At 37.4% G+C, this 26,741-nt stretch overlaps 1 protein-coding gene across 2 annotated transcripts in view; it reads right to left on the bottom strand.

The window, feature by feature from the left end:
- Nucleotides 1-26,741, bottom strand: part of VAV3 (vav guanine nucleotide exchange factor 3) — a 152,754-nt gene that overhangs the window by 73,163 nt on the left and 52,850 nt on the right. The window contains exons 3-15 of one of the 2 annotated variants that reach the window (XM_071565552.1): nucleotides 20,278-20,336; nucleotides 19,497-19,562; nucleotides 17,017-17,125; nucleotides 13,611-13,703; nucleotides 13,446-13,514; nucleotides 10,141-10,244; nucleotides 8,065-8,164; nucleotides 6,654-6,749; nucleotides 4,961-5,029; nucleotides 2,443-2,529; nucleotides 1,940-2,025; nucleotides 1,433-1,565; nucleotides 1,001-1,110 (exon numbers count right to left, since the gene is read on the bottom strand). In XM_071565552.1, coding sequence (XP_071421653.1) covers nucleotides 1,001-1,110; nucleotides 1,433-1,565; nucleotides 1,940-2,025; nucleotides 2,443-2,529; nucleotides 4,961-5,029; nucleotides 6,654-6,749; nucleotides 8,065-8,164; nucleotides 10,141-10,244; nucleotides 13,446-13,514; nucleotides 13,611-13,703; nucleotides 17,017-17,125; nucleotides 19,497-19,562; nucleotides 20,278-20,336 — 1,181 coding nt within the window. The remainder of the gene's footprint in view (nucleotides 1-1,000; nucleotides 1,111-1,432; nucleotides 1,566-1,939; nucleotides 2,026-2,442; nucleotides 2,530-4,960; nucleotides 5,030-6,653; nucleotides 6,750-8,064; nucleotides 8,165-10,140; nucleotides 10,245-13,445; nucleotides 13,515-13,610; nucleotides 13,704-17,016; nucleotides 17,126-19,496; nucleotides 19,563-20,277; nucleotides 20,337-26,741) is intronic. The other variant, XM_071565553.1, reaches the window with a different exon arrangement.

Below are 26,741 nucleotides of genomic sequence, written 5' to 3'. Positions count from 1 at the left end.
GAAATTGATAAATCTGAGCTCCCCATTTTTCATATATGTTTCAAGTGAATATCCTTATGACATTACACAAAGTACAGCAGTGAGAACACAGGGACAGAAAGAGGCACTAATGCAAATAAACACCTCTCTTCATCACAAAACACATGACACTTATGTCTTCAATAAAAATCAGCAAGATGGGAATCCTAGTAAGCAGCCTTCACTATATCTGTCCAGCCCAGACTCTACTTACTTAGGTTTCCATTTAAATTATTAGCACTTATCATACTAAGGTTTTTTAAAAAATATACAGTTTATCAGCAAGTTTCACTTAAATCAGCTCATAGCCTCTTTCCTGAATCCACATACCTTTACACCCAGATCCAAAACCACCATTGTTAATACTGTCTGTTTTCACTGACATTATCTCACTCCCTCTCACATTTTTTCTTTCCATAAAGCAAGCATTACCCTGTCATCAGACTTCCTTGTTCATGTTTTAAATTTAATCAGAATACCTGAGGTGTCAATAATCCCATTTGCCTTTTTGACAAAAAGAAATCAGCCTTTTGAAACTAAATTTAATATGTTAAGCAACTTGATCCAAATACTAACTAATAAATTAGTTAAAAGCCACTAGAAAACATGCCAGGATCCCCTCTGAAACCATCAGCATTGCCTTTCAGAAATACACTTCAATTAGTCAAAATTAAAATTGGAGAGGAAAAAATGTCACTATAATGACAGATATTTATTGTTAATGTAATTAATATTTCCCCATAGTTGCTTAAGACAGCATTACTAAAAGCTGGAAAGTACTACACAGCCTAGAGTGCCCTCTTTCTTTTCCAAGATGAAATTCAGGGAAATGCACAGTTCATGAATATGCCAATCAGTTGTTTCTCACAATGTCAAACAGGTAACTACACTGGATTAAAACATGAAAGAAGTTGAGCATAATTTAAGTGATTTCCTTACATGAGTGATATATGTGATTCTACTTCAATTAAAAAATACTTACAGAGCCATCTGAAATTGTTCAAGCCATTTTTTCTTCAAGTCTTTAGTTTTGCAATAAACTTCTAAACCATTTTCACCTTGGATATGAATGAGGTAGAAGCCATAAGACCACTGCATAAAAAGATTGGTAATACAAAGGTCATCAGTTATGAAGAACGGAAAAAAACCCCTAAGAAATAATAAAACATTTGTATGTCCTTTAATTCGCTAATTTTGAGAACAGCAAGACCACATGACTGTTCCCTTAGAATGACTGAGTCAAATGTTTTCATTGCATCAAAATAGGCAAAAGTTGAAATTCCTAAATATTCTCTTTAGCTTACATTTAAAACACAAAACTTCAAAAAATTGTACTTACATTCTAAAACCCTGCAAAAAGTTTCAAATTGTTACTAAAAATATAATTTTATCTGAATTAGCAAGAGATATTTACCTTCTTGTTTTCCTTATCAGTAGTGGGATTATTTGTAATTTTGTATTTCTGAAGATCTATTATTTCCTTCATTTCGTAATTATCACCTCTCCGTTTGCAAACAATTACAGCCAGATCAAACAAGAAGATATGCCTACAAGAATACAGTATAAAGATGGTTAAAAACACTCCAGAAAGCCAACAACAGAAGTCTTATTTTACACCTTTTTGTCAGTGGCACTTAAAATTTTGAAGGTCAAGAACTAAACTACTGACTAATAAAAAAACAAACACCAGGAGTACTTTTGCTTGAGACTTACTACTTGCCAGGGACTTAGTGATCTTACATAATAATGTCATAGCTAATTTCCCATTAATCACTTTGCAAATTCACTTGGTAAACAGTAGAGAGGCCCTGTGAATGCACAGTGAAATGGAAAGCACTCAAGAAACACTGAGCTGACCTTAAGTCTACAAAGAGTTACTTTACAGGTTTTCAGAAGCAAACACCAAAAGTTATGTCATCACCTGTCTTGCCTGGCACGTTTGTCTAATGTCGTTATCCTTATTTCCCCATCACCTTGAGGTCTTCCATACTGTAAGAGGGAGTGATTCTGAAACAGAAGTAGTATGTGTGATACAAAAGAGCACAAGTGTGACCACTCACTCCTTTTACCCCCCAAAAAAGGACTTGTCAGGCCAGAAAACATGATCTTTTCCTCACTATCACCTAAACTAAACACTATGAAGAATCAGTCCATTCGATTTTTTACTTTAAACAGGAAAGGTTTTCCCATTACAAAAACATCTGAGTCACTATACAAATACAAATCTGTAACTATGCAAATATATTTAACTTCAGGCATCCAAAATAGCAGAGATTTCTGTACTTTAAATATTCATGTCATTCTAAACCAAGAAAAGTACAAGAGTACTATAATGTCATATGAAATGAGGGAAAACACATTTGATCAAAAATATTGACAGAAGTGATTCAAAAACAGCATATAAATTTTAAAAAAAACACATACCAAATTCTCTATTGATAGTTGAAACTGCCTAATTTCACGAAGCGTTTCATTATCTCTCTTTACTTCATTTACATATTGAGCCAAGTCCTAGAGTATCAGCAACAAAAGGGAAGAAAAAATAATTTTCTATAACAAGCTAATTTGACACATTGTTTTGATGAATTTATTTCTAATTTAGTTTTTGACTTATTGGGATATTTAGAATTTTTTTTTGAAATTACTGAATTAGCATTCAAGAATTACCAATATGCCTAAATAAGGAAGGAAAAAAGTCTCTGCATATCTTCAATAATGTTTACAACTCTCTTCATTATATCTATTGAAACACAAATTTAGCATCAAGAAAGAAGGGAAACTAGTAATAAGTAGTAAAAAAAGAGTTGATTTTTTCTGAAATTTATTAAGGTCTTATTTACAAGATTAAAGATGGAAACAATTTCCACAGCACACTGCTGAAAAAGCAGTCAGCAACATTGACTGTCTGAGGTAAACAGAAGCATAAATAGAAGGTAAGTAGAGCACATAGTAGAGAATGCACATAAGGCAACTCAAAAGCAGAATGTAAGGTGTAAATGTATCACAAACCTGGGTGCTTATTAGATGAGAAGCAGGCTACAGCCCCAGTAGCAGGATCTTGCTCTAACTGTTGCACAGCAGAGAAACCATTACACAGCAGATTTTAAAAGGGGCTTTTGATGGGATATACTACCTGAAGTCACAGGTTGAGATCATTATTTTGCCCTTTACCAGAACATGTACTGTACACATTCCACTGAAGCCTTTAAAATGCTCTGAACATGCTTGAGTAATAGTGACAATTTGCTGTGGCTTCTCTGTTTATGGCGAGAGATGAGGAGTGAGCAGGAGAGGTAATTGGTAAGGTCAGGCATGCTGAGAGCAGCAGTTGGAAAAGGCATTCAGATCTTCATAACTTGCTTTTAAAGTACCCCTTCAATATGGTCACAAATTTGGAGGGTGGGAGGAAGATACATCATCTTCCCAAGATGTTTTTAATCAGAATCTATGAATAGCTGTGATCACTATGTTAGCTTCCCAAATGGGTCTGTGCAGGATACATTCACAGTCTTAAAAAGAGTTAGTTTAGAAATTAAATAACCTCTTTCTTTGCTGCTAGAAGAAATCCAACAGCATAATCCTTCCTAAAAATTTCTTTCCTTGAGGGCAGGTCCACTTTGCAAGTAGTTTTTCCAAAGACATTTTCTTTTCAAGCAGAAACACCAAGGTTTTTAGAAGCAAAACACCAATGTGACACTGTCACTTCAACTACAGTAAATCAGGATGGGAACAACGTTGCAACCTTAAGGAGAGATGCTCGTACCTTGGGGGGCTTTGGGGGCTGGAGGGGCTGGGGTTTTTTTGTTTTTTAATTGTCTGGTTGCATCCTGCCAGCCAGTACCTATCTGCCACAGCCACTCTGGCAAGAGATTTCTTTGATTTTCAATCCAGACACCAACAATAAAGCAAGCCAGATAATGGGAATGAAAAAGCAGGGGTGAATAAAAACCAGAATTATTTTCCTGGCCAATTAGCAGCAGCCAGGATGCAGGGCTTGCCACTAGATGGAAGCAACACTGTGATATCTCTTTTCAGGCATCTCTCCAAGGGAAATTATCATGGTGTCTCTCGCTCTGCATTCACTGCACAAAAATAGATAACAAATAGGGGAACTGAAAATCTCATTTGTGAGCTGGTCTGTATTCCAAGCATTCAAGACAGTCACAAAATATGAGACAGCTGTGTGACCCAAAACTGAGTCTGACTTGAGCATCTTCTGTGGACCATACAGATTACAAGACGAGATATAACTTAGGTCACGTTGGCTTCTTTCCCCACAAAAGACTGAAAAAATTTCCCAATTCCAATTGCAGCACATGACTGTCACCATTTATGCCATGAAGACAACTCAAACAGAACTGTGCAGAACTTCTTGAAGCTGTGCAGAGGAACAAATATTACTTTATGCATAAGGCAGCACAGTTATTTTATAAAGCATTTGTTTGTATCACTGGCAGGTGAATGTACAGTGACAGATACTCTACCTCCAGGGAGACACTAATGCTTTCAAAGGTAAAGCCACAGAGATCATATTAAGATGACAGAAAAAAAGTCTTGTAAACTAAGATAACTCTTCATCTCACTGGCAAACTACTGACATTGATTTGAATTGACTTACAGTGGAAGAAATATTCCTAAATTTCAGAAGTGAGATGAACATGATTGAAGTACCTGGGTTTTATCTTATAACAGCAAAATCATGCAGAAGTGAAGTGAAAAGGGGAAGTTCCATTTCACAAACTCTCCACTTCAGAAAACTACTGAACTTGTTTCCCAGACTTGGGCAAAGCCCTTGACTATATAATTGCCATGACATACAAAGATCACAGTGACTGTGAAAACATGTTTGACTTTTTGTGAAGAACATTATCTCCTCCAAGAAATACAGTTCTGAGCTACCATTCTAACAGTCAACAGACAAATACTTGCCATGAACACTCACCTTCATTGCATCAAGTGCCAGTTTTAGATTTGCCTTCTCCATGGGATCAGTAGTGTGCTTTACCAGCTCCTGTGGACAGAGCAGTTAAAACTTTCCACCCATTGTTTGTCAGTTTAAAAACTGAAATTCTCACTGCTCATTCCCACCAAAAGGGAAGGGGAAAAAGAAAAAAAAAAAGAAAAAAAAGCCAAAACCAAAAAACACAACCCAAGGATTGACATTTTCATCCTCACTGTGAGGAGCCTACCACTGAGTGGGGACTACTGCAAACAGATAATTGGCAAGTTGTTTAGGAATGATCCCAGTACAGCCTAAACACTGACTTCAGCTGCTAATGAACCATCACGAGAAGCTAATTTGGTCTGTCTAGCACTTAAAACTTGCCAAATTAGATCATTATTGTATGTGCATGCTGAAAGCCCAGGTAAACACTAGAGTTATAGCACATTGCTATGTGGTACATCAACCCATTCCAAAGCATTCACTTGTCCACAGAGAGGGACGGACAAATGCTGCCAATAAACCCTCAGCTACACTGTGCACTGCTTAAAAGAAGACACTGTCTCATTATACCCAAGATAAACCTGACTCAGAAGAGATACTGAAATCAAATGTACATGTTCAAAGAACTCTTTTAGCCATCTCCCATATGGAAAATACAAAGGGTTTGGAGGCTTTATGAAGTGAAAATGTAACAGAAACAGGTTATGTCTTCTTTGTAATTTGAGAAATGAATTATACATTTCAGCTCACGTAACACAGTAAAATCATAGGAAATTAAATAATAAGTATTTACCCTTCACATTACAATTCTAATAATTTACCCATTATTGTCTTTCCAAGTCCATAAAATATTTCTTTCTTGTACAATATTTACTATAGTGTCACGCACAGCATAATGACATTGTATACATGATTTTATAATCATCCTGTATATTACAAAAAGATGACTCAGATCTCGTAAGTTTTTTTAAAGCTTTACTATTCATTTTGTCTTTCTCTAATTTTCCATTGATGACTCATTTATAGAAGTATTTCAAAAATTTAATATTGCAGAATGTATGTTGTTCTGCAGAGTCAAAATTATGCCCCACATACAAGCACTAGATCTTTTTTAAAATGACATTTTACCAGCATCAGCAGGGCTGACAGTCTAATACAGTAATACATTTCTTTGCAGCTGAACTAATGAGTCTCCTGGCACAGCTATCAAATTAAATTTATAAGACTCTCCACCCTTATTACAGGACTAACTGCAAAAGCTAATGCTTTGTGGATTATAACAAGAAGCATTTCAAAAAAATTATGGCTTGATTGTAATTTATGACAGCAAAGAAGTATCTTAAAAGTATGCTGTATGCATGGTCCAGCATCCTCTTCTGTGGGGCAATGATTCACATTTCAAAGTACTGCGATTAGAGTTTGGTACTACTAATCACTTTACACATACCAAGAATGACAGGTTAAGATACCGAGGAAACAATCCTGTTTTATTCTTTATTCCCCAGGTGTACTTCAGTGCTGAGAAATCATCTGTGAGAAACCCTGCACTTGACTGAATTTTTTTTAACAAATCTAGGGAAATGTCAATCACCTTCCTTTGATGAAGACATTTAGCTCTCAGTCTTACAATCCACTGATGATAATCAATCAGTTTTTCTCTCAGCCCCCTTAAATTTCAAAAATAAAATACCTGGAGCAGTAGGTGATATTTTAGCACTCTCTGCATTGGAACCACTAGTAGATCCCTCAATGTAAATTTCCCATTATTGGCCCTCTTGGAACATTCCTAGTTCAAAGCATAAGAAAGAAACAGACAATAGAGGCAGAAAATAAAACCATTCAAGTAATATACGGAAAAATTCAGTCACATATAGGCAACTATATTAAACTTTTGATAAGATCAACAAAATTAAGGAAAACAGTTTATATGGCAATAACAGCTAGGAAAAAAGACCTGGGTCTAAGCATTTTATTTTAGGTATTCCAACATGCATGAAAAGTAGAACAAAGACAACAGAAATTGTATGAAATTACTAATTTTAAAAAATTATATATACACCTATTTAAAAAAAAAGGCAAAAGGTAATCTTCTAAACATAGGTCAGTCAGTCTCACTTCAACCCCTGCAAAAACCGTGGAGCAAGTCCTCTTGTAAGCAATTTCGGGGCACATGAAGACTGTGTATGGGAATAACCAGCACAGATTACCAAAGGTAAATCAATGTCTGACCTATTTAACTGCTTTCCACAATTAAATGGTTAGATCTATAAATGGGTGGGGAGAATCTCCCTTGACTTTTCCAATGCTTTTAGCATGATCTCACAGTATGGCAATATCGAGATTGGGATGTTATACTCCGGGTATACAAAAAACTGACTAGATTATGAGGCTCAAAAGGTGCTGTAACTGTTTCCTACATGACCTGAGGGACAGCTGCAAGCAGAGCTCTTGAGAGCTCTGTCCAGGGCCCCTTCCCTTCAGTGTCTTTAGCAATAATCTGCAGGAAAAGATGAGCAGCTACAGCAAGTCTCCAGACACCACCAGACCCGGGGTGCAGCTGACACTCTTCAGAGCATGTCCAACAGAAACCTCACATGAAGATAACACCGCGAAGGCAAAGCCCTTCGCATGGGTGCACCAGCCAGGGACACACTAACCCTGAAGGCTGAGCAGGTAGGGAGCTGCTCTGCTGGAAAGGACCCAGCGGTCATGGCAGACAACATTGTGAGGCCATGGGATAGGGGCTTGTTCACCCCAGAGGCCCCTCCCAACCTGCTTTATTCCACAATTGTGTTCTAGCAGATATGTCCTAGTAAATAGAAGGGTGTCACTAGTGATCACTTCCTGAAAGAAAACCCTAATGCTCCCACCGTCGGTGGTAAAACTCCATTCACATCAGTCCTGGGACGTGCCCTGCAACAATGCACATATTCAATTGGTCAGAGGCCCCAAAAGAATGAAAAGGAACAGAAACACATTCACTTACCAGTCCAAAAAATTTTGTCACCATAAAGATTTTTTACTTCAATGATAGCAGGGCATAATCATAGAAACACACAGTTTTATGTATGTATATACACATGTTAAAAAACTACCGATACCTCTAACTTCAATTTAACATCTTCTTTTGTCTTAGACATACTGTCTAAACACGATATCGCTATCTCCACTTGACTGCAGTACTGTCCATAAATAACCAACCTAAATCAAAGAAAAAGACAAAGAACAAAAGGAACATTTTCTTATTTAAAAAAAATCCTTGATCATTTTTTCACAAATAATCATTAAAAATCCTTCTTTCATGAGGAGCAGTACCTAAGTAAGCAGGGATAAAGTTTAGCCAGTGTTGAATAGGCAGCATAAATACAAGAAAGCGTATTTAGAAGAACATAGTTTTGCTCTACCTTCAAAATTATCTAAAATCATTTGCAATTTCTTTTACTATTCACATATATGTTTTCTGATAAAGATTCATTAAAAAGCAGCATAACTTCTATTTAACAGAATCACAGTCCAATATTTACAACAATATTGATTTCCAAGGTTATAATGAATAAATTCTGTAGCACAGGCTTAATAGGATTATTTACAGCCATTCTTTAAAGAACTTCCAGGTTTATCCAAACTATCCATCTCTAACAGTTTCCACATATCAGGTTATATCATGTGAGCTCTCAGATCAAAATGAAAACTCAAGAAATTTTCAACAGCTGTCAAGTGAAGAAATGCTTTCTGAAGGGGCCTGGGTTTATGACAGGAGCTTCCTGCCCCTGCAAGGAGAGTTTCCTTCTGCTGGTCCCAGTGCAGAGAGTGCTCTTTTCTTTCACCTTTTCATATATTTCTTGAGGTGATTCCTTATGTATTCTTTTCAAATCCTTCTCAGGGTGTCCCCATGAGCCTTCTATTGCAGTCTCCTAAATTTCCTTTTCTCTCACCTAACCTCTAACCATTTTTTTTTCCACGCTAAGGTAATGACACTGATTTCAAACTTACCCTTTTCACTACTTTTAATCACTCTATAGTTAACACAGTCTACCTCTGTCTGCTTCCTCTCTTTATAACAAATATGGTATTTCTCCTCAGTGCCCTTTGTTCCCCTTTTTGCACACATTTCAGAATGACTTTTGAAAGATAAGCATTTTCCAGAACTACTTCTTCCCTAATTCCTACCTACAGCTGCAGAAAGTCTAATGGCCTGGGAAATAACTATGTCCTGCTCCAAAGTAAAAGCTGAGACAGAGGGTCTATGAAGGCAGGACTGTTTATGGGGGTGTGGGACACCCTCCTCCCTCAGAAAACTCTCCTAACATTTTCCAGATGCTGCTGTCCAGTTTCTCAAAAGCTTGTTCTTACTGCAACAATTCTCCTTCACCCATCACCCTGAGGCAAACCCAATTACCTTCTCCAGGTCTTTCCTACTCTGGTTCCAGAAGGAGCCAATTTTTAACCAAAACTCAAGGGTTACTTGAAGGTGGGTCAGCAATGTAGCCCACAGTACAAATGTTTTCCAGCCAAGAAACACAGGCATGTAAGTTCACCTATATAGTCCAACAGCTGTTCAGTGCTGGCAGAAGGAACACTCTGAAAAAAAGGGTAAAAAACCGGTACTTGGCCTACAGGGCATGGGGTGCTGCCACAGCTACCCTGTAACACCCTGTCACCAGCCTGGCTGCCTTCAGCTTGAAGGCAAAGGGGGTTTACTTTACTGCCACACCTTTGACTGCAGAATAAGGGAAGAGCATAGCCTCTTCTCCCTTCTCTTTTACACCTGCTTTCTTTTCTTTCAAGTTATGACCCCTTCTGCTTTCTTTAATCTGAAATATCTGTAATATATATCCTTTTTTAATCTGTTCAACAATACAGGTACATGCTATCAAATATGTGGGGTTATTTGCATTAAAAAAATGCAGTGCAAAATAAGATATTTAAGTTTCCTTTAAAAATACAGGAGTTACCTGCCTATGCAACCATATTGCCAAAACTGGGCTAAGAAGAGGAAGGGCTCATATAACAATAGGTTACATTTTGACTTCCAGGCTCAGAGCACCAAAACTAGCTTAATAAGGATAGTGACACTGAATTTAATGCTGTTTCAAAAATATTCATACAACAAAAATACAGAAAAATACCAAATTCAGCATGGATTAGCACAATTAGTAGGGGTACTTAAATCTTACCTTTCCTTGTAGTTAATAAAAATTTGATACAAGTTCTGATCGTTTTTGTTAACAATGGAATCATTGATGTCCTGTGTAAGATTCCTGTGAATTTTCACCAGATCCTTTAAAACAGCAAGGGAGAGGGGGAAAGTTTTGTAAAAACAAAATGGCTTAAAGCTTTGAATATAAAAATAATTTTTTTCATGTTAGACCCCTTAATTTCAATAAAGTGGAAAACAGATCATTTGAGAGTAGACTCTAATTTCAAGGTTTACCACATCTTCTACACAGTGCAACAAGAAAAACTAAACTCCAAGAACTACCTATTACAGACTAATTTATTCAAGCTTGGAACATGCACTGTTAATTCACCTTCATTTTATAATGATAATTTTAAAATTAAGCAAGTCAAGTAAATGCTTTAGTGACAAGATGGAGTAATGATTCATGTCCCTGAGCTGTGAAAAATTAGTTTTGTACATTACATTGGTCAATTAGTGATGTCCTAATGCTAAATTAACTGCAATCATAATGAGTTTTCCAATACAGCACACAACTAATGTCTGAAAGAAAAAAAAAAAGAATATTGCAGGAAGATTTGCTCTCTGATTATAGTTGCAAGTCACCTTACTTGTTCACTATTATACATAAACTATAGGAGATTGCATTAGCCTTAACACAGTATGGATATTGTCAGAGAATTCACAAGAAAATAAGTCAAAACCGGTTAAAATGTTTTGAAATCAGAGTAACTGTAAGCAGTGCATACACCACAGCAATGAAAAAGAAAACTGTTTAAAGAGAAAGCCACTGAAGATGATTTAACGCAGGACATCGGATACTACAAAAATAATATGCAATATTGAGTTGTGAACAAAGTTAAAACATTTCATGCTGAGTACATACAAGTACATACAAGGTTAATCACTGATAAGGGAGGGAAATCTTGAAACAGAGCAATTTCAGTTGCTAGGAATTGTATGGACACACCCTCAGAACCTCAAGTTACAGCAGACAAAGAAATGTTACCCAATTAATATATTACAGGAGCACATTTTCTCAGGAGCACACAGAGACTCAACTAAGCAATACCACTGAAAAATACCTTAATACTGTGGGGACAATGTCTCTTTTTGAGTTGCTATCTCTAATTCAGAGTACAGTTATAAATTAAGCTGATGTCAACACCATTCAAAGTTAATCTAACACTTAGGTTTCTGTTACATGCACTTCCATCTTTCTCTGTGTATGTCCACATGTAATTCAAATGAATGCACAGGTGCACATAAAAATGCATCTATATATGTGTGCACATGTGTATACATAGACAGAGGTACATACAAATGCACCTCTATGTACATATAGACATATATATACCAAAATACAGAGCCATACATTCATTTTATGGGACAGAACTTAAAAATGAGCCCTAAAGAAAGGCACTCTCTTCAGATTGGTAGGTATTTTGGAGCAATTAGTTTGGGGGTTTCTTTAATTTTTAATTATTTTTACATCAGCAGTTGGTTTTGTTCAGCAAACATCTTTCAGAGGCTATCTAAGGAAGCCATCCTTCACCACAACCCTTTAAAGAGAGAAAAATCATCCTGTTGTGAACACAGCACTTGCTCTCCCCATTGACGTTTGCTGCAGAGCCCTGTGTAACAGCTATTTTTAGTTTAAAACAAGCTTCCACTGCCCTCCAGCCTTCCTGCTGAGGAACTGCCACACAGACAAAGTCTGAGCAGACAAAGCGTTTGCAAGTATTTTTGGCTTAGGCAAGTCCTGTATTTCTTTTAAGGTTATTGAATGTCTATGAAATGCTCTTGGAGTCAGAAATGTCAGAAATAAGCACCATCTTCTAACAGCAGAATACTGAATGCTGACAACAAAAAGCAAAGTAAAACAACTTTTACTATATGTCTTCCCTGGTCTACCATAAACAGGTTTTGTTCTTTTTACTGTTCTTATGTGATCCCCTTACATATCTTTAACAAGCAGGGAGTAGGCTGACCTCCCTGTTTCTGCTCACAGTGTGCAAGCCCATTTCATACCCTTGTCAAGTATTTCACATTAGCTGGAATTAGGTCTTTCAATAAACATAAGTCAACATGCCCGGGCACACAGAGCCTTAGGAAAGATGTTTACAGTAACTTAGGTAGGACATGTCATGGTCTTATTTGCAAGGAATAAGAAACACTAATATGGGACAGAATATAAATTTGTTTTCAAAAGCAAAGGGATCTCTACAGGCAGTGGATGTAATTCAAGACGACAAGTAGGTTACTGACATCTGTGACAGTGTTTTGGACTAACAATCAGGAAATAACAGCAATTGAGAGTCGGGGTGAAAACTTTACTAGTGGGACAAATATGGCCAAGAGTCAGGTATTATCAGCATAATAACTGTCATAATTTAGCTTCTATAAGGATGATGCTGGAACTAAAATATTCATACAGACAGACCAGGCTCCCACAGGATAAAATAAAATCCCCAGCATCTCCTCCTACAACCCTGAGAACCTGTTGGACATGCCAGAGACTGTCAAAACAGAAGTGATATTTTACAGGAAATAAAGCTTTGATGTGGCCCACTGGCCACACTCTGAGGACCTTTTCTTTACACTACGCCTCATAAAAGAACATCCCTTTCATTTATCTGTGTTGAGACAGCGTCAGACCATGTTTGATGCCTTCTTTAAAATGAGACAGAACAAAGACATGTGCTGAATAATTACATCAACTAAAAATATATGTAAATTGTCATACTATTATGATTAATCCAAAACTAAAGGGAACAAAGTCACAATCAAAGAAACCATTATTATTTCAGTCAAATAAGAGATCTCTCAGACAGTACACAGAGGATTTCCTTATCCTTTCCAGCACCAGATTCCAAATCCAAAACTGAGTTATGTTAATTTTCAAGTGTCTTCAATGATGCCAGAGCAGTTACGAGCTTCTGCAGAGCAGCTATAGATGCTCTGTATACTGTGATGAGTAACTTAACAGTCACAGCTTTGTACTGTTACTAAATACCAGCATTTATTTAAAGATAATACATTTCTAGAAATTTTAGCTTTAAGGCTCAAAAATACTCATTTATAATTATTCACTATCTGACATGGTAATACAATTTATCTTAGCTTATTCCCTCAAGAAGAAAAAAAATTGAATACTACACATCCTTTTTTACCAACTAATACCCACATGAACACATTGTGCACTGTATTTCAAATAATCAATTTATACAGCAACATATAACACAAATATATCACAAACAGCTATGCGTCCTATGTCTGCTCATTAAATATGCAATTACTCACAGGAATATTGATGAAAACAGTATCAAATTCTGACGCTGAGAGAAATCTTTTCAATGGTACCATGAAAAACTGCAAGAAAAAAATTATTTAGACATTGGCTATTGTACTTCTATTTTTTAGACTGCTACAAAAGTGCATGTTACAATTCTATAAGTAGCATCTTACTTTCTCGATTGATTCCAGAGTTTCAGTGTATTTCTCTTCAGTTTGTTTTATTTCAGCAAGACAACAGCTTCTTATGTCATTTTCAGTATATTTCTGCAATTACAATGGAGTCAAGTTTAAGTCATTAAGAGGCTCCTAATGGATAACAAATGCTTTTATTTGTTTAGAATTATGCAATTAGGATAACTGCTTCCTGAATCTCTGAGTACTGCAGCCTCCAAAGATGACAGCAATAACCAAATATTTTAATGTCCAATTAGCTGATGACTTTAGTAAAATCAAAATAGTATTATGAAAAGTTAATGTTTAGACATAAAATGCTGAAGGTATCTGCATGTACTTTGGAAGCTGAACTACAAGGTCACATTTAATTTACATCCAGACTGAGAAATCTTAGTTGAAATACTCAGCAGTTAATAATTCCATTAAACTTAATGGGGCTAAATCATGTAAGTAACTTTGCATTGCCATAAATACTGGATGCACTCTAATCCCTGCACTTATATACAATTTTTCTCCTTTTAGTTCTCAAGAGGAGCTTTCTCTTCAGACACAATAGGAGTATGTCCTCAAATCAGAAAGTGCAGTGACCTCCCAGTTCAGCTCTTACATATGTATGTGTGTGTCTCCAAAGAGACCTTGGGAGTTTTCTATGTAAACCACCACACTCATAGGAAATTGAAGTAATTATCCGTCCAGAACTCTATAAAGATAGTTTACAAGCACACTTACCAAATATCAGATTTAAAGCATTAGTGTTTCAATAACTTGAAGCTTCAATAAAATCTGATTTCAAATAAAAGAGTAAATAACGGGAAGAAGATATAGAATCATTTGTGTCAAGCAAGACTTAGTAGATCTAGAGATATACAGGTCAGCTCAGAGACCTCACATAGTAACTGGATAGGCTTTTACAACTAGAAGCCGTAGTTGATCCAAAATACTATCTCCAAAAACAACAATAAGCAACAGTACTACCACATCCTTTCTGAATCTTATTTATGAATTTCTATCATCCTTCAGCATATCCCTGGCTGTGTCTTACCCATTGTCACCCAGAGTAGGAAATTCATATGCTGCACATAATAGACCTGATGACTAAATGTTATTCAAATACAGGGGGAGTCAGGACTAGAAATATAGTACTCCAGGTTTTTCCAGTAAGGGGATTAAAAAAAAAATTAAAAATTAAAAAAAAAAAAACAGCAACAAACTTTAGAACAAAACACTTCTCTAAGAATAACAAAATTTCTAGACTGAAATTTTTCAACAATTGCCTCCTGCTGTGTTCAAAAGCTGGACTCCTTCCACTCTCTCTCTCTGCTACCAGTCTACTTGTCACACCTGCTAAGCAAACCACAGCAAATAGCAAGCCACACAAACTGTTCACGAGCCCCACACAGCTCCTATGACATTTCTTGGTCACCCGTGTAGAGTGTGAAATGTACTCCTACCACCTCAACTAGATGCCAAGCTGCACATCATACAGGTACAGGAAACTCCTATGCTGCTTTGACCAGTCTCCTCTGCCCTTTTCTATTTGTCTCCATGTGATTCTGTGCGGGAGAAGACCCAGGGTTTGTGAATAGGCAGGAGTGCTACAAATGCTGGGTCAATGAGGATGTGGACTTTACAAATCCCAGTGCTCCTAATATTGATATTGTACACAGGTTCTACAAGGACACAGACTCCACTAACCCTAATGCCCCTTATATTGATATCTCAGAGGTGTAATAAAAAGTGCGTCACAAACATGTCTTCCCTATTGTATTTTCCCTTAGTCGTTCCCTATCCAAGTTTCTTCCCATAATCTCCTAGGGTTCCTTTCCTGCCATTTCTCCTCATTGGTTGAAGTTCTGTATCCTCATTGGTTCTTATCTCTGTTCACTGATTGGTTGTTATCCTTGTTCTATCATTGGTTGTTGCAACGTTCCACCCCTTTACCCTATTGGCCCATTTTCGATCCCTTATTTGCATGTTCCCTGATCAATACGAAGCCTCGTACTGCCCACCCTTCCAGAACCTTCCCTGCCTGAGGTTATATAAACGAGGCTTTCAAATAAACTTTGCTGCTTCTGCCACCAAACCTGCTCTCTGATCATCCTTCCTTGGCGGCTGCGGCACATCAGGGGCTCAGGTGGGCTTGGCGCAGGGGGCGCCTTTCCCAGCTCTGGGGGCAAATCCTCAGAGTGAATTCATCCACCAACAACTCTGTGAGCAGCTCCTACAAGTGGAATATGGTTTCTCACTCCCATCTACCAGGTGGCTTCAGTCCACGCAGTTTTTCATTTTCCCATAACACTAAGGTGCCAAGTTTATCAGATGCAGCCACAAGCAACCATTTTGCAAAAATACAGTCTTATCAGAAGAATTTTGCTTTGTGAGCATCATCATCTGATGATCACCCTTACCTCAAACCTATCATTTAATCCTAAATCTTAGGTAGGGGTAAGCAGACACTGCCACAGTTAACTGTAGTTAATTCATCCCAATAATAAAGTATTCAAATTTGACATTATTTAGACTTTCAGTTATTTTTCACCTCTACCTTTGTGAGCCCAATACCATTCAAATAGTTTGCAGCATTTGCCCCAATACAGAACTTCCTTCACTCAATAGCTTATATGCATTTGCAAAACATGGGGGCTTGTTGTTCACCAACTCTCACATGAGCAAGGCAAACAAATCCTGAGATTCCTCTTAAAACCAGTCACTTGAGTTTTGTCATCACCTAACCCAAAGAGATCATTCATACAGGCAATTTTGGCAGAAATTAACACATCAATTTTTCTATCCATACCACAAACTTATAGAATTTGAATGCAATAAACAAAAGGAGAGAGGGAATAGGAAATAATATGCAAACACCAGTACAGGTGAGAAAGAGATCCTCAAATATCAGTGACTGCAAGAGAAAACTTAGTGGAACAGCTTGTTTCACAAGGTAACAACCTAATGATCAATGAAAACTACATGGTTGGATAAGCAGGAAATACACTACTATGAAACAGTTGTTGTCCTTGTTAGGTTACTTGTCCTAATTATGGCTGAAACAACAGTATTTCACAGTATTTTAACAATTTTGGAAGTAGGACACTTTCGAGTAAGCAGTTCCATTAATTGTTTTTAAAATAGCTGGCAAACTTTACTACTCATAACTAGCAAACAAAGTACTTACCGTATTTCATTTAAATATTCCATTTCTTTCAAAAAATTACCGTAGTTAACGTTTGACACTTTACCAAACAGCCTGTAAAGTCTCACATAGGAGACAAAGCACTGCACATGACAACTCGAGATGCAGCTGAGCATGAGTGAAGTTTCAGTGAAACTATCAAGAGATAATTTCAACTTTCCAAGAGATAACTGATATTATTCCAAAGTAGCACGGAATTGGAAAACATACAGGTTGCTGTGCTGCTTCATCTTTCATGAGATCTTCATAAACCTCCCCACCTTCATCTTCTCCATAGACACAATCATACAACTCCTCATCTTCATCAACACCAGTTTCACTGAAAAGACAAGAAAAAAAAGCTGTGCAGCACAATCAAAATGCCATGAGTTATGCAAGGGACTACTCCTCATAGGAAAAATTACTTCAGTAAACAAACATTAATTATTAGAATATCCAATGAAAAGAACTAATAAAGGGAAATTTAGTCCCTGAATTTTCTTTTCTCAATGCATTTGAAATACAATTGTACAAGATCAACACTGTACTGAAGACTCCATGACTTTAGAACCACACAGGAACCGAAAGAGACAGCAAAAGAAATATTACGAGGACAGTTCTGTCATGAGCTACTATCCAGCTTACTCTTCTCTTTGAGCATTTTCACAACACAACTGGTGCAGAAGAGCTGTCTCTCCTCACTGCCTGGCATCCCAATGGAATGGGATGTGAGACACTGTTACAGGTCTTCTTGCCTAAAGAAAGGATTACCTGGGGTAAAATTAGTTACAGTATGGTGCTAATAACACCAGGGTTGTGGGTTTGATCCTCACATAGGCCATTCATTTAAGAGTTGGACTCTATGATCCTTGTGGGTTCCTTCCAACTCAGAAGATTCTGTACAAATACACTAATGACTACAGAGCCAGAACCCAAGACTGTACCCCCACACCATAATCCAGTGTCTCAATTACCTCATGGCAACCTTCAGCTACTTAAAAATTAAATGAGTAACCCATCAAACTGAAAATTAGACTGTTCACAAGAAATGTCCTCCTAATACCCAGACTACTGAAATAAGACAAAGTCAATGCTTAACTCTGCCCTCAGCTAATTCAGCTTGATTAGTCAGTTCCACTAGAGTTTTACCTACTCAATACTAGAATCAAGCCCATACCATCTTTTACTTCTATTTCTCAGCATGTATGTACAAAAACTCTAAAAGATATTGAAAGCACTGCAACCACAATAATAATACAGAAACTGGCTCAGATGTGCTGATAATTTTGCATTTTTCCTAATTAACGATGACACTGAAATCCTTCTGAGTGAAAACAAACAAGGTTAGTCTAATTTCAGCTTGCAGTGATAGTGCACCAGCCCTTCACATTAAACACTGGCAGCTGTCAGATGCAGCAGACATATTCCATTTTACCACCTCTTCTCCAGGGAACAAAAGCTGGCAAAAAGACAATAGTAAGGACGGAAACATTTAACTATTACAGCCCTTTCTGACAAAAGGACAAAATCATTTTTAAATTCTTTAGACACTATTTAAATTCAGGGACAATTAAAGTATTTCAGTCAAATACACTCACTAATAATTTGGAGAAACTAAAAAACACAGACCATTTGCATCATTCAGTGACACTTTTGTTCCTTACTCTTGGATTGCTTCCTTATCAATTGAGACAGCATGCAATTATCAAATTTCAGTTAATAAAATGTACAATTTGATGCAAAAGAAGAGTTACGAATATCAACTTATTTATTTATTTTTTTAAGATTGTCTCTCAGTACTGAATTTATACACCTGTTTAAGAACTGGTAGAAATATTACTTGCAAACAGTGATAATACCATCACATCTAAGAGATAAGGACATTGTCTCTAGCCCACCTGGGTCTCTCAGAGGAGACTGCAACTCCTACCTCCTGCATGTTCACCTACCACAGTGAAAAGCAATTACCCATGACAGTCAGGCAGCCGTAGGAAACAAGGACAAGCTTTGCAGAAAGTGGTAAATTGAGTAATGGCCATCATGGTGATGTTTTCTCTTCATATGCACTAAATAAACAAATCCCTGGCGTGAACAGCAGCTACTTTACCACAGTGCAGCAAGCAACATACAATGTGGCCGTGGAGCACTAATGAGGTGAGTGCTGGCCAACTTTGAACTTTGGGACACTGAGCTCTGATTCATCTCTTGTCCGACGTGATTCCCAATAGACCTTGAGGGATCCTAGCCATAGAAGAAGGAGTATCCTGACAATCCTGCAAACACTTACCCGAAAGAGGCAAATGCATACATACGAAGAACTTCATTGACTTCAGGGAAATGACCCACTTGAATTATGATCCAAAGATGCATTTTGTTTGTATGTTCAAGTCACTTTCCTTGGGTCTCTTACAACTGATATTGCAATTTTCTGAAAGCATTCTCATAGTACAGCGATAATTTAGAAACACCTTCTTTATTTACTTTGCTACCAGCCCTCTCTATGGAACAAGCTTTCTTACATATACAAATGTATCACAATTATTCAAACAAACTTTCATAATTAACTCTTCCTGGTAAGCACAATTGCTAACACAATATTTTCAAGTCAAATAAGTATCCCATTCCCATTGACACTGTGTGTTCTATAACATCATATAAATAACCGCATAAAACTGAAAGTCAAAATCTTTAGTTAAATATTTACAACATACTCTATTAAATCAGGAAGAGCTTTGTAGATATCTTCATCATCAACACTTTCTTCTGTAGGGAAGGGCCTATAGAAAAAAATAACATTAATTACAGCACTAGCTTGGTCATACTGTGGATTTTTGGTTTCCAAAACTTTCACAGAGGTTACAGTATGCTAATATGTTTGTATGTTCCCCTCTTTCTCTGATGAACAGCATTTATGTATTCAGATTTCATGCATACACATTCAGACACAACATAATGAAAAACTCTTCTAGATAGGGTTGTTACAAATCACCACTAATGCTCATCATTTATCAAGGGGGGGGCGGGGGGGGAGGGTGGAATCAGCAAAACTATCAGGTTAGGTCTTGTGGTGGTTTTTTTTATTTATTTCTTTTGAAAACTGTAATCTCACAAACTTGGCAATTTTGCTGATTTTTTTTAGAATTAAGAGAAAACCCATCTGTCTTTACATAAATCAGCACTGCATCAGCTTGACTTGTGATGTGTCACTATTATCACACAAGTTCTGCAATGCTGACTGCTCATTTGTTCACCTCAAGTTTCAGCATGAGAAGTGCATGTAGTTCAGGCACTCCAGTAAGTGTTCCAGAGGTAGGAGATACCTTTCATAACTTCTCCGAGGTCCAAAGCCTTAGTTAGCTGCCCACAGAGTAATCTGCTTTATGACTAGAGACGTTCTTAGGGAGGGACAGAGCCTATACCACCTCTAACGACTTTTCCAAGAAGCACCATGCCAGAGGCATTACTCCCACCATCCAAGAGGCAATAACATACCTTATTCCTGTGCCTAATGCGATAGGAGTGCGAGAAAGTTTTGAAAGTGTTTCTATCACCTGGAGAGGAAGGAAACAAACTGATCAATTGCAGAATTGAAGCAATAAACATTTTGTTCTCTATTGTTTCAGTACGAACACAAACTATATAAACAGACATAGAATCTGGCTATGCCAAGCAATGAGTGCACTGAATTTCCATGGAATTCCCACTAGCTGCTGCTAGGTGGTTTTGTACTAGGAGATGTGATGGAACCGTAAAGAGAGAAAAAGTAAAAGCTAATTTAAGTGGATTTAAATCAGGTAATATACGTGAAAAACAGACATTCAGTTTGCAATTGGGCCTGGATGCACTTGCAAACAAATTTTATCTTACAGACTGTTCTAAATATATGGGATTCCTATTGTAGCTTCAGAGGGAAAATCGTACGGATTTGAGCTTCGGCACACAGCGGCCCGCAGAGGGCGCCAGAGGCCAAGGCAGCAGAAAGACCCTTCGGGACCGGCTGGGACGGGAGGGACCGACCTCCCATCGGCCAGACCTGATCGATCTCCCATCGGTCTCACAGCCTCAGGTGCGCAAAGGAGCCCCGAAACCGTCTTTTCTTTACAATGGGGCAGCAATCTGGAAGGTCTCATTCCAAGCTCCTCTAAGTGCTGAAGGTTATACACAGAGCGAGGGAGAGCATTAGGCAGAGTTGTGTACACGCACATACGGTCACACGCGTGCAGTTGTTTTGCTGACAACTCCAACAATACTGGCTTTGACTCTCCCCAGCATGCCCTCTCTGTCACACATATTTTCTATTGTACTGAGCACTTATTTGATAGAGAGAAAAAAAGACGCAAAATGACACCATTTCTGAATTTCCATACTTCCAAAGACTAGGTTTCCCCCAAAACTGGCGGAAGTTTCAGCTTGGATCTTTTCAACTTAAAATCCATATTGAGCTGAAGAGAAATCTCAAAAGAAGGTTTTCATCACAGTATCAAAATTCAGTACAGCAATTCCGAATTTCATGGGCCTTTGGAAGTAACATCTGCAATTTCAACTGTTTATTTTTGAAATCCTAATTACAAGACTACCCTGACCATAAAAGAGAGTTAAAAGAGCATCTCTCAAAGAAGTAAAATTACATGTTTACACAGGAGAATGACAAAGTGAAAACCACAGAGAAAAATCACAAACTACAGAGCTTAAACTGAAGTTACAAAGCCTCCAAAGTAAATTATATTTCCTATGCAGATGAGCAAAATTAAGAATTAACAACATTAGATTACTCCTGTAAAAAGAATATTTGGGGTTCATTTAAGCTGCTGTGAAAATTAATGTCACAGAAAATCTGGTTTTGCCTTACAGCAAAAACAAAGAATTATAAAAACAAATATATATGCTATGAACATAATCAAAGGCAGGGCACATATTCAGCTTTGAACAGAAGAATTGCAATATGGTATGGCCTAGAAAAGTTCTAGAATTTGTGAAAAAAGTTTTCTAAATAAATTATAAAGTTATCTTTATTTCACATTAATCAAAAGGGGAAAAAATACTCCTTTACAAAGTGTTACTGTTGCAAGGGAGTTTTGGATTCCATACCAGACTGGAACCTGTCTCTACACACATGCAAGAACTCCTGTGCAGGGTTGCAAAGATTACTAAACCACAGGAGGCAAGACGCTATGGGAAGTTAACTAAAAATTCAATAGCTGGCAAAATAATCTGACAGATGGGTGGACATTGATGGGCAAAATCACGGGGAGAGGTTTGATGGTTCTCAAAACAAGGCGGGAGGGGGGGGGGGGAAGTCTGGTGATCTGAATATCCCTTTCTTGTTTCAACATGTTACTTCCCAGCACACAAAGTCTTTTGCAAGCTATTCCACCCACACAGACCCTTTTCCTTAGAGGGATTCTCACTTATCTAGCATAATCAAACCTAGTAAAGATAGAGCTTACTCTTCACAACTAATTATGGTTGCTTGAAGACAACACAAAAAACCGAGCTGTACAAATTATAAACTTTAGGTAGGCAACTAGAAACTATTCCCAAAAGGTACTGCCAGATTACATTTCACAGCTCTCAACATGAACACAAACAAAAGCAAGATTTATAAATTAAGATGAATAGAAAAACTTCTTCAGGAACTGACGTGAAAACTTGGAGGGTACAGGCAGGTGACACACGATGACACCTGACACCCACACACACTGAGGAAACCAGAGGAGTGTTTACCAGAATATGCACACACAGAGAAAAGGCCAGAGAAAGGAACAACATGACTACAGACAACAGAAGACTACTAATAATTTTCACTGCTCTTAGTAGCTTTGGCACTGCAGGAAGAGCAAACTAACAAGCTAGAAGCCAACAGACAGAACTCTTATCAAAAACTGAACACTGCTAACAAGAAAATGGTCATCATCACAACAGCTGTCAGCATCTCACGAGGGATACCCTGCATTCTCCAGAAGTGATTAAGCATGGCCACACTGCCGTCACGAAAGGGGGAAAGGCAATCAGAAGATACCACTATTCTATTTCAAAATAAGACAATTAAGAACTTAAGACCATTATCTCCCCAGTCTGTAGTTAAGATTAAAATACAGACATATTTATACTAAATACTTCCACAGAATAAAAGGTAATGCTCACTCATTGACCACTCTTATTAAATCCCACCTTAAAACAGCACTCTGTGAAGAAACAAAACCACATCTATTGAGGAGTGTTTTTCTCACAGCTGTGGTTTCCTTGTGGAATTCTAAGAAAATGTCAGGAATACCAGTAATCACACATAAAATATCACTTCTGGTCAACAACCATTTCAAAATCATATAAATATAAAGGTCTTTGCTCCAACACAAAGAGGGGGAAAGAAAGATTCTACTTCCACATGAAATTTCAGTTCTTTGGTTCCAAGCCACTGCAACAACTAAATTTCAAGATCCATGGGCATGGTTGCTGTTACCTATGGCTTGAGTTGTCAGATAAAGTCAGAATTTCAATAGTCATTCATCAAAACAAAACTAAATCCAGCAAAATGTCTGATTTTCCAACTGACAAGGACAGACTCAGGAGATTTTAAGAACAGTGCGAGTTTGAAGCCCTACAGAGTTGGCATAAGGGAACCTACCATATAGTGCAATTCTGAACTCCTAAATTACTATGTACCGTACACATTAAAGGCCATAACATTCCATTTAATGCTTTTCATGTGCTTTTTTTTTGCCTTGTTCTCTTTCTTTCAGCAGAGCCTTAATCCCTTTTATCCATTTAACCCTAAATGATAGCCCAGTTCTCTTCCACAGCATGGACTCTGAGAAATGCACCTGTACCTTTAAATGATACTTAACTGGATCTTAGTTTAAGTGCAAAAGTAGCACTCCTTGTTTGAACAAAGTCCAGAACAACAGGGGCTTCCATGCCTGGCCCTGCTCTGCGATAAAGAAATGCACAAAGGCCCGCAGAGCCTCTGCACACACCATAATCAACAACAGTCAGCAAAAAACAGATCCTGAGTAAAGATTCACAGTGACATTCTGCCCAGCCCTGACATATGAAACAAGAAACGTTTCTGTGTTTACATTCCTTCACATTGAAAACTCAATAATTCTATTACTCTCCTGCAGGGAACCTAGAACTGAGAGACATAAGCAAGAGACTTCCAGGATATAAAAGGAAGCCTCACTGCAGCCACCCCAGTCCAGCTCCTTTGCACTGCCCACCACCAGCAGACAGAGGTTAAGTCTTTAGAAGTCACATCAAAGTCACACTCACCTCAAGAAGATAAGAGCATCCATGTTTGTTTTTCAGTACATAGCCAGTTTATGCAAAATACAACATGAAATTCAAATCTATAGCCCTGGAAGAGGAAGCACATCTCAGCCTACACCCCAGTGAGTGGCTCTGTGCTCAGTCATGTTTCAGGCACTGCTGGCAAGAGCAATGGGCTCACAGTACACAGTAACTCTTTACTTCATTAATTACTCTAACAACTTTTTTTTTTTGGCTTGGTATTTATTATTGTTTCGCTTGACTTACTATTGTAGGTCAGATCTCCAGTGAATGTAAGAACTCTAATACCCCTTGCCAAAACATTATTTTGTAATTTCCTGCAGCCATACTCTTTTCAGTAAATCACTTCAGATATTCCTGTGCTTGCTTACAGCAGCAGTACACTAGAGGGACTATTTTACTTCTTTCCCTAGCAGTGGTGTGTCTGAGTTTAAAATGTGTCTTTAAAAAAGTATTTTGGTGGTGTCCCTTTTAAATCTTTTTTCTTTAAAAAGACCTTGCAAATGATCCAGTCAAAAAAAAAAAAACAGATGAAGTACATTTTAAAGGTACTTTTCCACTTTTAGAAGAAACAGAAGTAAACCATTTTGCAACCCACTGTCTCCCCAAACAGGCAACATTTCCTTGTTTCTGACAGCTGCTGTAAGGACTAGGCCCATATTTATATTGCTGATGTTTACTTAAACTGAAAATATTAAGTGATCAACAAATGTTGATGGCAACAGTTTCATAGCTTATGCCAATAAAACCTAGAAAGAATTACTTGTGGTTAGATTTCAAAGCAGTTGCTTCTACATAGGCACTTAAATCAGGATGTGTTCTTTTAAGACACAGTAAGTGTCACCAAGAATTCACAACTATGTTATGCATCAAGTAATTTTTCAAAATCTGGGCAACTAGCATAGTAGTTGAATGTTGCAATTTGTTGAAAACTTTGCTTTACTCCCTCTCTTGAAGTGAATTTATTTAGCCTACACATGGAAACATATTACCATAACAAAGTGGTTATCTGCCAGTGAAAAATATATTTCCAACCAACCTACTTTTTTACTTGCTACTTCTTGATACATTCACATGGGTTTTTTCATAAACAGGTCTGATTTTACTTGGCCAAATTCTGGAGGGAAAAACACAAATCTTCAACTATAAAGGAAAATTAATCCTTCAGAGAGCTGATAAGCTCCTTGTCTGTCTCTGTTTCAGCCAGTTGGAAGAGCACTCTTACATTCAAGAAAACTTTAAATCTATAATTACATGTCTAACATGTCCCCTTATCAACAGGCTTTGAAATAGTTCTGGTTGGTTGGCTGACAGAGTCACATAAAAGTGTAGCATTGTAAAGTGGATTATAAAACTAATACTTGTTTTACATGTAGTAATGCTAAAGTCTAGGTATCAAGACAGCCTGATGGCTACATAAGACTGGCTTAGATACCACCTTCTCAAAAGAAACTACAGAGCTGCTATTTGCTTTTTCAGAGAAGTCAGCAGATCTGTAATTTGTTATGCAGAAAGGAGGATGCTTTACTCCCTATGCTTGACAAAATCTTAGCAGCCTTCACTTGTGAATGCAACATCAGTGTAGGTAACCACTGTCATTTCAAGAATTGGTTTCCTCAAAAGCCTGTCCTGAGGACACTCAAATTTCCATTGGCAAAAAAGGCATTTACTCATTCAATAAAGGATGGGTTGTCATACAAGAAAAATAATACATAAGCTTCCAAATGGTATCCTAATAAAATTTATCAGCAAGACAGCCATGAATGCTTAGACATACTTTAGGCTACTTATCATGCCTACAATACATTTTCTGTGGTTTTTTCCTCACTTTATAACCTAATACCTTTGTTTGAAAGAAGAGCATACTGGTTTTGGTATGAAAAATATCAAAGTGTATAATTTTATATGAGAAATTCACCACAGAATCTTTTAGAGACTCATATTAGGGTTATTCAAAGATAGGAAGTCTTGAGATATGTACATGGACATATTAATTATCTGGATATATACATACACAGCTCAGAGCTCTGGACAGATTATGAAAAACAAGGCTAATGCAAATAGAACTCCAGTGTTCCTAGAGAATACAAAGTAATACACGCTCTGCAGCACTGGGATAAGGGTCTTATGAGGCCAATTTTAAATGCCACATATCCAGGACACTTTCAAGCCAGAACTGCTGGTCATGCCCATATGCTGAGTGAATTTTTGTTAAGCTGTTTTCACTCATACATCAGATGGGTGAGGAAGAAGGGGAAGAGAAATCATCATGTCTCTGTCAATCAGAGATAAGATGAAATTGCTGTACATATTCTTCAATAACTTATATTGGGAAAGCAGATTTATCATTTGCTACTGTGGAGTGTACCAGGCCAGGCTCTGGACAACCCTGGATCAATACTTCATTTGGGGGTGAGAGAGGGCCAGTGAGGAAGACATATATTAGTATATATTAATATTTTACACTAATCCATCACTAATTTTTGAAGCAAAAGATCTCTAAGAACTGCTACATTTACATTTTACTTTGTTAACAGATGTTTGGGTTTGGTTTGTTGGTTTTTTTTTTAAAAAGGGCACTTAGCCAGACAACTCCAGGGTGATTACACAGCTGCTGATCTAATGAGCATATTATTCCAAGCAAAGCATGTTCATGAGTTAAACTGAAC

The sequence above is a fragment of the Pithys albifrons genome, chromosome 10 (genome assembly GCF_047495875.1).
Source record: "Pithys albifrons albifrons isolate INPA30051 chromosome 10, PitAlb_v1, whole genome shotgun sequence".
In the NCBI taxonomy this organism is placed as follows: Eukaryota; Metazoa; Chordata; class Aves; order Passeriformes; family Thamnophilidae; genus Pithys; species Pithys albifrons.
The sequence above is the reverse complement of the archived record's forward strand: the minus strand, read 5'-3'. Positions and strand labels throughout refer to the sequence as shown.